Consider the following 11,807-nt stretch of genomic DNA (forward strand, 5'->3'; position numbering starts at 1 on the left):
ACTGACTCCAGCTGCAGTCCACTCTTTGTGAATCTCCCCCACATTTTTGAATGGGTTTTGTTTCACAATCCTCTCCAGGGTGTGGTTATCCCTATTGCTTGTACACTTTTTTCTACCACATCTTTTCCTTCCCTTCACCTCTCTATTAATGTGCCTGGACACAGAGCTCTGTGAACAGCCAGCCTCTTTAGCATTGACCTTTTGTGTCTTGCCCTCCTTGTGCAAGGTGTCAATGGTCGTCTTTTGGACAACCGTCAAGTCAGCAGTCTTCCCCATGATTGTGTAGCCTACAGAACTAGACTGAGAGACCATTTAAAGGCCTTTGCAGGTGTTTTGAGTTAATTAGCTGATTAGAGTGTGGCACCAGGTGTCTTCAATATTGAACCTTTTCACAATATTCTAATTTTCTGAGATACTGAATTTGGGGTTTTCATTAGTTGTCAGTTATAATCATCAAAATGAAAAGAAATAAACACTTGAAATATATCAGTCTGTGTGTAATGAATGTATACAAGTTTCACTTTTTGAATGGAATTACTGAAATAAATCAACTTTTTGATGATATTCTAATGTATTGACCAGCACCTGTATAGTCAAGGCTGAAGGAACAAAAGGTATTCATTGCATCTTATCATGATTAGAATATAAATTTTTGAGATGGCCAAAAATGTGTTTTGTGAACATTTTGCCAAATTTGAAGAAATTCCCTGAAGGCATTCAGGAGAATGGGACGGACAGACAGACATATGGAAACATAATGCCTTCAGTCACACCTGTTTCTAGTGCAGAGGCATAAAAAAAGCATAGGCTGCTGTCAAGGGCTGATGACGAAAACTTCTCTTCTTTTTTCAAAATGCAATTTATTGAGATTCTCTGACATAGAAATACAAAATCAGTCTTTTGCGGGAGCCATCACAGTACTAATCCCTGATAAAGGCGTGATAGAGAGCATTTTAAGGCAAACATCATATTTCAGAGTTCCTGTAAACCTCACTATAACCCAACAAAAAACTGTACTTTATGAGTTAATAATTTGCTACATGGGTTAATGTGACCAAGGAGCTACCACTGTATTTCAGGCACACACAGAAACAGACTCTTGCTGTACTCTGGGACAAAGATCAGAAACATGAGTTAGCTCTTTATCTTAACAGGGCTCCCAAGGCAAACCTTGACTGAAACATTTAGTGTGTATTTTTGTATAAATAGGCTGAAATAAGCAACAAGAGTAAGCAGAAAAAAATCTCTTTTTAACACGTGTCAACTTAATTCTATTTCATGTGAGTGTGGGACATTCTTCGACAGGAATTGATCCGATACTGGCAGTTTCTTCAGTCAGTAATTCTCGAGAACAATGGCGATACCCTGACCACCACCGATGCAGGCAGAGCCAACAGCGTACTTGCCTCCTCGTCGCCTGTTAGAAACAAAGTTCATTACTCAAAGCTGCTCAATTTGCCAACATCTATACTGCGCATGTAATTACTAATGACTAGGTTACCTGAGCTCATGAACCAGGTGAGCAGTGATGCGTGCTCCAGAAGCACCGAGAGGATGTCCTATGGCAATAGCGCCACCATTAACGTTGCTTTTCTCTGGGTCCAGTCCGAGGGCCTTAGCGACAGCCAGGTACTGAGAGGCAAAAGCCTCATTCACCTATGCAAAGCAAATGACATCAATAGCATAATATAAAGTCATGTGTAATGTGTTACTTTTGGTACTTTAAGTACATGTTGCTGGTGTTTTGTCACTTTCACTTGGGTGAAAGATTTGACTACTTCTTCCATCACTGATAAAACGTATGACATAATCTGAGGTAGAAAGTAAGTAAAAATATTGTTTTTTCACTGGTAACAAACCTCCACTACATCCATGTCGTTGAGAGTCAGGCCGGCTTTTTTAAGAGCTTCTGTGATAGCTGGAACGGGACCTAAGATGATCAGAGGGAGAACAGACATTCTTACTATAAGAGATCATGTCAAATACCACCACAGTTTATTAGCCATCTAATCATTTTCAACTCAAAAGGGTTAAACTGCATTTCCATAACAGTGGTGTCACTCACCAATTCCCATAATGCTCGGGTCACAGCCTGACACATGATAGGCTACAATTCTGGCCAAAGGAGTGAGCTTGTGCTCTTTCAGCGCATCTTCACTTGCAATCACCAATGCAGCAGCACCGTCAGATACACCCTGGAGATCAAGCAGAGAGTAACAGTAGGTTAATCTACATGGTAGAAGTAAGAGTGGTTGCATCATATTTATATTAAATAAATACATTTTAGTCTTCAACTCAAACAGTGGAACCCCTAAATGACATTGCCAGAACTCATAACTCCTTCAAATGCTTGAAAAGACAATACAGATTCTTATCTCATAAAAAACATTTATTTTCAAACTGGTTAACTTTTTTTAGATTCTGTGTAATGCCTCTTCCTTCTGGTTAAACAAAAAAATGACAAGATTGATGAGGAAGCTAAATGTATCACTGACAATTTTTCATTAACCAAGAAAATCAGCGTTGCCTTGAGGTTTCCTAAGCACAAGAGTGATCAGAATGATCTCATCCCATCTAGTTTTTCAGGTTGAAGCAACTGAACATTTTGAAGATAATGTCTGAAGTCAAACAGAGAACTTGTTTGATCTTCCACTCGGATGATGAAAGATAAAGTGAACACCTCAGATCCTTAAGAGGGGACAAAACCTCAGGCTTGAACTCACCGAAGCATTGGCAGCAGTAACAGTCCCTCCCTTCTTGAAGACAGGAGGCAGTTTGGCCATCTGTTCTAGTGTGGTCTGCGGCCGAGGGTGTTCATCCTGAGCCATGGACACCTTGCCTTTCCTTGCTTTCACATCAATGGGAGCAATTTCTGCTGTGTAGTGACCACCCTCATGAGCTGGAAATAGAACAAAAGTTACGATCTAACTGCTACAACTGTATAGCTAAATTCATAATTTTATCAAATTTATCATAGGACTTAGGATATTAAGCTTAAGGAGCTCTTCACTGAGTCTGGTCCATTTTCCGTAGCACAAGTTTCTTGTGTTTACCTTAAAAAATTAACAATGGACTTGCCTTGACCAGAAACTTCTTGACTGCAAAAATGAGTATGTGTAAGGTGAACAGACCGTGTAAAGAAAAGAAAAGGATGAATCCCGTCTTACCAGCCTTCCACCTTTGCTGCGTCTGGAATGCATAGTTGTCACAGTCTTCTCGTGTGATCTGGTATTTCTCTGCCAGGTTTTCTGCCGTGATGCCCATCGGGATTTTGATGTGCAGGTCAGTCAGACCCGCCCACAAAGTGTCCTCTAGCTATCAGGCCAAAGAGGAAAGCTTTTAAAGCTTCTGCAGTTTAATAACAAGCTGTTTTTGTGGCCATCAGAGAAAATCAATGAAAAGCCAACCTTGAGATCGACTCCAAACTTTGTACCAAATCGGATGTTGCGAACAGCGTACGGGGCCTGGCTCATACTCTCTGAGCCTCCACACAGGACCACCTCTGACTCCTTCAGGCAAATCTCCTACAAACACACAAAGCAACCGTTTTTATTTTTTATTTTGGAGCAACAAGAGCAATCCTAAGACACAGTATGTTCAACTGATATATATGTGAAATATTGTAGGTTTACAAATATATAGACCTTGCTCTTGGTGATATATCACCAGTCTTTTACACATAGACACTAAGTGGCCACTTTATTAGGTTTAACTGTACAATCTAATGCATTTCAATACAACAGCACTGACTGCCATCTTTAACCTCATAATGTTCAGTTTTTAGTGACATTGTCAGACATTTGTAAATTCAATTATATATATATATATTTTTTTTTTAGGTCAAACCTAAAAGTGGTGGACTAGATTATATCAAGAGGTGTTTGTATTTTTTTGTCTTTCAAATTATAAATATGGAGGACAAGAAATTAGAAATATGAGAGGGGCAGAATATTAGAAACACCTCTGAATATAATGCAGTCCAGTTCAAAACCATCATTAACTACGTATAATTCAACACTTACCACTTCTATGACAGTGTCAACAAAAACGAAACATCATAGGCAACATAAAATCCGACCTTACGGCAGAACAGTTGTATGTGATTGCATTCAATGGCACAGGTGGCCACTGAGTGTACAATAATATGGTTTATTGTACATTTGTATTCCTGCCAGAATGTTTTTTGTTCTTGGTGGCGTGCTTACATGAGCACCACTGATGACGGCCTGGAAACCAGATCCACACAGTCTGTTCACAGTGAGAGCAGGCACTGGGATAGGAACACCACACCTCAGACCCACATGACGAGCAATGTAGGGGGCGTCGGCTGAGCTCTGAAATTAGGGGGGGGGGGGCAGATAAAGACAGGACACTAATCAGCACACAAAGAAGTAGTAGTAGTAACACAGGTATTTTCATTTGATAGCACTTGTGATCTGTTAAATGTGACAGCTGATATGTTGGCTTTTAGTTACCTGCATGACATTTCCCATGATGACACTGTTTACGAGCTCTGGTGCAACGCCCCCTGCAGCGAGGGCAGCTTTGGCTGCATGCTCAGCCAAGTCTGTTGCACTATGGTCCTTCAACACGCCACCATATGTACCGAATGGAGTGCGCTTGGCAGCTACAATAAATACACCTGCAGAGAAAAGGAGCAGTTTAGTACAACGACAAGTTCACAACACCCACCATTAAACCACAGCCAGATCACATTATAAGGATTTACTAGGGTGGTACATGCTGCAGAGATGGTTGACACAGCCAGGTCATTGAGATGCAGAAGTTAAAGATGCGGTATAAAGGGGAAACTAACATCAGATGCATCAGATGGGAGTGTAGGGACAAGAGGAGCAACTAGTTCTGGATTGTTAATCTTCGAGGTAGAGTATAAACGTCTTTCTGAGTATTTTTTCTATCACACACACACACACACACACACACACACACACACACACAGGGATATACTAACAATTAATGTTCAGGGACTACAGAGTTGAGTTGAAAACATGCATGTTAAATAAAATGGAATCTCTTGATCACAGTGAAACACAGGTGTGATGAATATTTTTTATCTGCAAGTTAAACGTGTTGGTTAACATGTGTGGTGCCCTCTTTGAAAGGACATACCGTATAATAGGCAAATCAAATGTTTAAATATTTTGCAACTTGCTTCATGTGCAAAAAACCCCAAAATACATAAATAAGAACGCAATATTAATTCAGACTTTCTTTTAGGTCTCAGGAAGCTTTACAAGCTCTTTACATGCTTTACTAACTATATTTATGTTTTGGGTAATTGTTCCATTTTATCCATTCAATTTCTCATTTAAGTAACACCTGCTGTTGTAACTACCTACTTTTCAAAGTTTGTTTTTAAATTCAAACTATATGATCTTACTTATTATATGTGCAAGGACCCAAACCCACTCTTGACCATCCACAGCTGCTTTAAACTTTTAGGGCGTGCTACTGTCCAACTGCTACAAAGGTAAGCACTTATGATAAATACGCTATAATCATAAAATAGAAAAGCACAGCTTGAATAAAGGATGTATATTCCTGAGACAGTTCATACAGTGGGACTTTTGTTTGTTTGTTTTTTTGTTTGTTTCGTGATAAGGAAACAGTCTTTATGTAAGAGTCCATATGGTTACAAAGATATTTAAAGCATTGTTTCACCTTTTCTCATGTGCGTTTGTATAGAAAGTCTCAAGTCCATCTTGTCACCTTTCACCTATATTCACGTCATCTTCAGCAAAGTATAACAATCTCCTCACACGGACATTTAAATAAAATCGACTTTACAGCGAAGGCATTCATTTAAGTCACTAATAATAATAATACATTGATAAAGAAATGTGAAACGTGTACCTCCAACATTAACACTTTTCAAAGTCCACCAGCATGCACTATTCCTGCTTTTTTGGCGTCTTGCTGAGATGAAAGCGTGTGTGTATTTGTGTGTTTACCTCTGAGGAGTGCCATGATGCTTATTCAACGACCCACCGCTGTCGGATGAAACCTTCCCACTGATATCTTTGTTTTGGCACTCTGAATCAATGCGAGGTGAACATAAGAACCGGACAAAGCTGCGACCTTTCCCCTGAATACTGCCGTCGCTAGCTGTTCACTCGTCCAGTGAGATTCGCCAGAAAATGTTAAACATAGATTCAAGCTAAGAAGTTAGAAATAATTAGTATTTTCGCATAGTTTTTATCATTGCCTGTTTCGTTATTAATTAAATCAATTAATTAACCTGTATTTAACAATTATTTATTTTTCTGCGGGGACAAAATATTCGAAAGTGCGCCTGTTAAATTGTGAAAGAGCCTGATCAAAACGTCATCATCCTGCGCCACTCAAGCAAGGGGACAAGCCAAGTTATGTGTAGCTACATGTGAGCGTTTCTGTCACTTTAGTATGAGTTTAAAGTGAAACAGCACACCGTGGAAACATGTCTGGGGCTTTATCGCGCTGTCTCTGCAGGGTTATGGCCCGACAGACCGTCCCGTCAAGGTACGCTTCTCTAGTTTAAAGTGAAATCACAAGGTGTTAGCTACCTGGAGCTAACGTAGCTAAGGTTATTCAGTAAAGAAATCAGCTCTGTGGTTGACAAATACACAAGTCCTTTGTTGTGTGTTGTTTTGCAGCTTCCTGTCGGGAGAACATCAACATGCTGTCACCGTGAGTCCTTGGTTTGCCCCTGTGATGACACTGAAGACGTCTGCTCCACTGAGGTAAGATCAAGGCTGAATTACATTAGTTTGCCTGCAAATCGCAGTTTTTGTTGATTTCATGAAGTGAGAGGAAGGAAAAACAACCTCTGCAGCAAACAGACATTAAAATGAGTCTATCTTAAAATGTTTATGCACTGTGAATATTTTTTTAATGAACTTGCAAAACAGAAAAAACAATTGTGGTATGTGAAAAAAGTTTGTGCTCCCTACTAAGTTAGTATTCAGTAACAATCATGTCTGTTATGTCTATTTCTGCAGGGGTTGTATTTACTTCTTTTCACTTCAAAAACATACAATTTGTGCAAACTTTTGCATACAACTGCATGCCAACTGCCCCGAGGACCCAGATCCCTAGGGGCTTTAAATTCCCAGGTACACGTTAATTCTTTTTAGTAATTTGATTAACTGCAAATTTGTTGGTGAATATAAACCACTAAAACAGTGGATCTCTGTGTGGACTTGAAACTTGGAGGTGGCAGGGTGCAGTTCACGATGCACAGAGTGCCGGAGGTTGGGGTGGAGGGTCAGGAGAACCCCAACGACAAATATTATGATGATGGATATAATGGTTTTTAGCAACCAGATTGTATAACTGATGTGTTTTCTTTTGTGTCCAACTTTGCTTCACACGCAATTTAGTTCCAAGTCAACTCTGGAAACTCAGTTTAGAGAACAAAGTAATCAAATGCTAATTTTTAAATCATTACCCCACCAAAACCCCAATGACTTGTACCATGTCACATTATCTATATATATATGATATTGAATATGCTCACATTGAACTGTGCCTTGTGCTTTAAAAGAGCGGAGCCCAAAAAGAAGAAGAAAGTGGACCCAAGAAGGGAGCAGGTAATGAAAGACCGGCTGAGAAAAAAGCTGAGGAAGCTCCAGAAGGTTCCACCTGAATATATCCCAATAGAGGACTTTGTCACTCCAGTCAGCTGCATGGATGAAACAAGGTACACCTCATTTCGCTGTTGTTGTTGTTTAACTAGTTAAATTTGTAATGTGTTGTAATTTGTTAGATCTGTTTGAGGTTTTGTTAACCTCTCTGTAGAGCTCGTTGTGGCAACAGTACATACATTAAAGTATTATCAGATAAGGCAACAAAATGTCTGAAAATACCAAAAACCAACTATTAAATCTATTGAAAACGCATCAACGAACACAATACTTGCAATGGGTGCTATTTTGTTTTGGTTTGTTAATGGATTTTTTTGACAGTAGGGAAAATATATGTTAACACCAGACACATCTTATTTATTTGTCACATTTGGACTGAAACAACCAGCTATAAGCAAGATGAAGGAAAAGAAAAGTATGTTCTCACTCCTCAGTTGTAGCTTTGTCCAGAAGCAGTGTCAAACTCTTATTGCACAAGGGAGAGCAGATGAATTAATTGAAGGTTACTTTTTTCCTCTCCCACTGGATCCATGGTCAACACTGTCATAGTCAGTACACAACTAGAAATCCAAACTCAGCAGAGACTAGGACATGCTTTTATGTATCATTTGTGTTGCTTTGACTCACTGTGCGGTCGTTCTTTTCTTCCTTGCTCTGAAGGGCTGTAAATCTGTGTTTATTATTCTCTTACAAAGGCAGCGCTCCAGACCAAGGCTGTCATTTGATGAAAGTGACGGTCGAGCCCTGCTGCTGAAGGAGTGGAGTCTGTACAAACAGGTAACCACTTAGCTATCACATCGCCATCACAAAAGCTTTTATAGAAAATGCTGCTTCTAACCTCTGCTCTCCATCATGTACAGTTAGTGGGCTACATTTTCTGTGCTCATCTGCCTTTGTTCTTGCAGAAGCAGCACATGGATGAAATGAAGGCTGTTGAAGTTGCTCTGGAAGCACAGAGGGAGGCGCTGGATGAGCTAAAGTTGGAGTCTGAGGAGCTGTACCAGGCAGCACTGAAGCCAGACCCCCTTCTGTTTCCCTTCAGTCATGAAGGTCCTGCCTACACACCGCCAAATAGCACGTATGAAGCTCCTGATGGGAAATACAACGACATCACTAAAGTCTATACACAGTGATGGACAGGGAACAGCTGTCGGTGCAGTCTGTGTGTATTGTTTTTTATTTAGTGTGTCCTTGTTTGTAAATGATTCAATAAGCCAAGATACAGCATTTTAACATTATACAGGTGTAGGTATGAGGGACACCTTGCATGTCTTCTTGAATTGTCATGAAGAGTATGAGGCTTTTAGTTACATCAGTTCTCTAATTTTTGCATCAAATGCAACAACATTCATGGAAATGAGGCATCTAGTTGTTGTTTTTTTTTCTTCACTTTCACACCTCTATAAAAAGATGAAATAAAACTGAATAAAAAATTGTGATTTTTTTTTTTTCTTTTTTGATGCAATTTGTTCAGAATTCAAACAGTGCTGTTCTGGTTTGTGCGAAGAAAAGCTGTGCACAACATCTACATTTTTTATTTAACCCAGATCAAAACAATGTACAGACAATCCTTCATTACTTAGATGGATATCTTGAAAATATATCCACTGAAATTTGATGCAATGTTGCCCTTTCCTTCAAAAGAAACACATGATTAATGTTAAACTTGTTTACAGTGAGTAAGTGCAGTCAGCCTCTCTGCTTCAGTTTCACAGGCTTTATTATCATTAGTAGTCATTATTTATGACTGTCTTTAATTCACTGTATTCATTCATAGTTGCTGTCATCCTCATCATTGACCACTAGATGCTGCCACCAATGTTTATACCGTACATGTCTTGTTTTCATAGAGCATCTCTCTGAACACAACCTGAGATGGCAGTGAGTGATGACCAGTCTCTCCAGCAGGTAGATCTGAAGGATTTTATGTCCATGAAGTGAAATACAGTATATTATGAATGTTCATTTCACTTTGGTTTGGCTGCCATGGAGCACAAACAGCAGGTTAATAATAGTGACAGTTCAGGAGTCCTGAGGCTTCTCCTGGTTCAGGGGCATGTGCCAGTCTCTGGGAGGGTCTTGTCTCAGTTTCCACACAGGGGTGAACTTTCTCTGCTCTGCCAATCTGTTCCTTTCACTCCTCTGCAACGCTTCCTGCAATATATAAATATAGAAAAAAATGTGATGGTTTCCTTATGAGTTGTCTTGTGCAGGCATGAGAAGCTTCAAGTGTTGCAAAGAGTGATCAGATTTGGTGAAAGAAAAAAGGTACTGTATCCAAGCTGATCTTCAAAATGTTGATTTAATCATTTCAAGGCAACTTGTTGCTATCATTAACATCACAATGAATTCTAAAAGTAAAAATCTGTGGAATAAAGTGAGAAAGTGTTTGAAGCTTGTAATGCCTATTTGACACTAGGTGTGTATGAACAGTTTGTTCATTTATACTGCCAATGGGAATAGACCATGATAAACAAGCTGAGGTACAACTAATGCCCAGGCCCTTCTGAGTGGTATCAGAATAGAAAATGCTACCCCCAAAAGCTCAGACATTGGATGAGGATGGCAATAATCAAAATAGAAAATGTTTGAAAATTAACATTTCTAACAGTTGATCGCGTTACAAATAAAACCAGACTGATACAGCAGACAGAATAGACAGTTAACCAAAACTGGTTTAGGTTAAGAACTACACCAGTTTACTTACAGAAATAGTAAGAAAAGTGACTATAGACTAGAGATCAACAACCAATAACTAATTTTTCACTGGAAAACATAACACCAGAAAGAACCAACATTTTGACATGTTTTCAATATCAAACTGTTCTAAAACTCTTTTATGGATCTATTTACTATATTTGATTGTCAGTATGTGTTAAAAAAATAAATAAATAAATAAAATTTTCTGGTCTCGAAACAATACAATCTCAGCTCTACAGTACCTTTGACTCTGTGCCTCTGTGTTTCTCCCACTCTCTGCAGTTGTGGTAGTCCTCTTTCCACTGCTGACAGGAAGGGGATGTACCATAAGTGTAGTAGTGGTGAAAACGATTCCTCAAGCTTTTGCAGTGTTTGAATTCGCTCCAATAGTCATCACATCCCCGGGGTGGCTGTATGAATAGACAAAGGCAGAAATTACCACTATTCTAGTTTGGACAAATTATGTTTTGAACCCCCTCTGTTTTGTTGTTTTTGTATTTGTGCTGAACGGCTGCACCATTTCCACTTCGCCACAGTTAAAAAAAAGATATTCAACATCAGCCTGGAGTGTGTTTAACATATGCTGCTGATTATGGTTTTTGCTTCATAGGGGTTGAAATTCCAGCCCAATTTGAAACTATCTTGATTGACTAAGAAGTGGCAATAAATAGAAGAAAACACAGGTGTCTGGAGGGGTTGAACTGAACATCAGTTTGGGCAGTGGCTGGTCTGGCGTTACAATAATCTATTTTTACATATAGTTTTTTAATTTGACAAGCAAAGTTCAGTTTCAAAGCAAATCATAAAGCAGGTAAATCACTGAAGGTTTCTCTTGAAACCACCTAGTTTGCCTGACATTGCTTCTCGATAGCTAGCTAAGGTTACTTTGGCAATTTAGCAAGATAGCTAATCACCTTCCTAACTGTTTGGTTGAGATTTGGCACTCTTCACACTTTATCAGGACTATCAAGAACAACTCAGAGAAAAAGAAATCGGAACATTTTGCCGAGAACATTATTCACAACATAGATACTGCTTTTGATAGATTACCCTCCATGAAATTTTTCCGGACTGGTCCATTGCTAGCATTAGCAGTGCAGGCTTGAACAGGAACAATACTTCCGGTTCGATTTCTTTTCACAACAAAAGCACTACCACACCGTTCGACAACTCTTACTTTGAAACTCACCTATACAAAGGGTCCGTGCATGAAGCATAATCCTTCTGCAGGTTCTCACGTTATATAATGAAAAATGCCAGGTTAGGGGGTACTGCCTAATTTTGTTGTCCTACTTGTGCTAATTACAAATGTATGTTAACGTTTGTGAGCTCGTTCTTCATTAGCCGATGCTGCCTAAACGCTGTTCACGCTTTGCGTGTGTTATTGTCCTACTGAATGTAGACGTGCAATTCAATTCATCGCACCAAAGCTACAGTTTGTTCCATTACCAAACGTGTACAATA

The 11,807-nt window shown here is 39.3% G+C and overlaps 3 protein-coding genes across 4 annotated transcripts; 1 reads left to right on the forward strand and 2 right to left on the reverse strand.

Annotated features, from left to right (window-relative positions):
- Positions 1 to 835: 835 nt before the first annotated feature.
- acaa2 (acetyl-CoA acyltransferase 2) lies at positions 836 to 6,128 on the reverse strand. The gene is made up of 10 exons (XM_023421142.2): positions 5,973 to 6,128; positions 4,476 to 4,642; positions 4,206 to 4,334; positions 3,408 to 3,524; positions 3,168 to 3,315; positions 2,724 to 2,899; positions 2,066 to 2,195; positions 1,860 to 1,930; positions 1,502 to 1,656; positions 836 to 1,417 (listed from the first exon to the last, which is right to left on the reverse strand). The coding sequence occupies exons 1-10, from the start codon at positions 5,986 to 5,988 to the stop codon at positions 1,336 to 1,338; spliced, it is 1,191 nt and encodes a 396-aa protein (XP_023276910.1). The 5' UTR covers positions 5,989 to 6,128; the 3' UTR covers positions 836 to 1,335.
- mrpl40 (mitochondrial ribosomal protein L40) lies at positions 4,768 to 9,082 on the forward strand. Of its 2 annotated transcripts, none has more exons than XM_087177944.1 (5): positions 4,768 to 4,883; positions 6,654 to 6,740; positions 7,544 to 7,699; positions 8,339 to 8,420; positions 8,549 to 9,082. In XM_087177944.1, the coding sequence occupies exons 2-5, from the start codon at positions 6,712 to 6,714 to the stop codon at positions 8,774 to 8,776; spliced, it is 495 nt and encodes a 164-aa protein (XP_087034070.1). In that variant the 5' UTR covers positions 4,768 to 4,883; positions 6,654 to 6,711; the 3' UTR covers positions 8,777 to 9,082. The 2 variants fall into 2 exon arrangements, with proteins under 2 accessions (XP_087034070.1, XP_023276911.1); XM_023421143.2 differs by lacking the exon at positions 4,768 to 4,883 and adding an exon at positions 6,342 to 6,519.
- An 80-nt stretch (positions 9,083 to 9,162) lies between these two features.
- Positions 9,163 to 11,489, reverse strand: cunh22orf39 (chromosome unknown C22orf39 homolog). Its single transcript, XM_023421144.2, has 3 exons — positions 11,394 to 11,489; positions 10,586 to 10,753; positions 9,163 to 9,797 (listed from the first exon to the last, which is right to left on the reverse strand). The coding sequence occupies exons 1-3, from the start codon at positions 11,430 to 11,432 to the stop codon at positions 9,666 to 9,668; spliced, it is 339 nt and encodes a 112-aa protein (XP_023276912.1). The 5' UTR covers positions 11,433 to 11,489; the 3' UTR covers positions 9,163 to 9,665.
- Positions 11,490 to 11,807: the final 318 nt, after the last annotated feature.

This window comes from Seriola lalandi, unplaced genomic scaffold, assembly GCF_002814215.2.
Source record: "Seriola lalandi dorsalis isolate HSWRI2012SDOR001 ecotype SW California unplaced genomic scaffold, Sedor1 jcf7180002054664, whole genome shotgun sequence".
In the NCBI taxonomy this organism is placed as follows: Eukaryota; Metazoa; Chordata; class Actinopteri; order Carangiformes; family Carangidae; genus Seriola; species Seriola lalandi.

Coding starts and splice junctions, on each gene's coding strand:
- acaa2 (XM_023421142.2), bottom strand. Junction 1,657..1,859: donor ACGACATGGATGTAGTGGAG/GTTTGTTACCAG, acceptor TGCTTTGCATAG/GTGAATGAGGCTTTTGCCTC. Junction 1,418..1,501: donor CACCTGGTTCATGAGCTCAG/GTAACCTAGTCA, acceptor TGTTTCTAACAG/GCGACGAGGAGGCAAGTACG.
- cunh22orf39 (XM_023421144.2), bottom strand. CDS start 11,432: ATGCTAGCAATGGACCAGTCCGGAAAAATTTCATGGAGG. Junction 10,754..11,393: donor CCGGAAAAATTTCATGGAGG/GTAATCTATCAA, acceptor CTATTCATACAG/CCACCCCGGGGATGTGATGA. Junction 9,798..10,585: donor ACAGAGGCACAGAGTCAAAG/GTACTGTAGAGC, acceptor TATATATTGCAG/GAAGCGTTGCAGAGGAGTGA.
- mrpl40 (XM_023421143.2), top strand. CDS start 6,458: ATGTCTGGGGCTTTATCGCGCTGTCTCTGCAGGGTTATGGCCCGACAG. Junction 6,520..6,653: donor CGACAGACCGTCCCGTCAAG/GTACGCTTCTCT, acceptor GTTGTTTTGCAG/CTTCCTGTCGGGAGAACATC. Junction 7,700..8,338: donor AGCTGCATGGATGAAACAAG/GTACACCTCATT, acceptor TCTCTTACAAAG/GCAGCGCTCCAGACCAAGGC.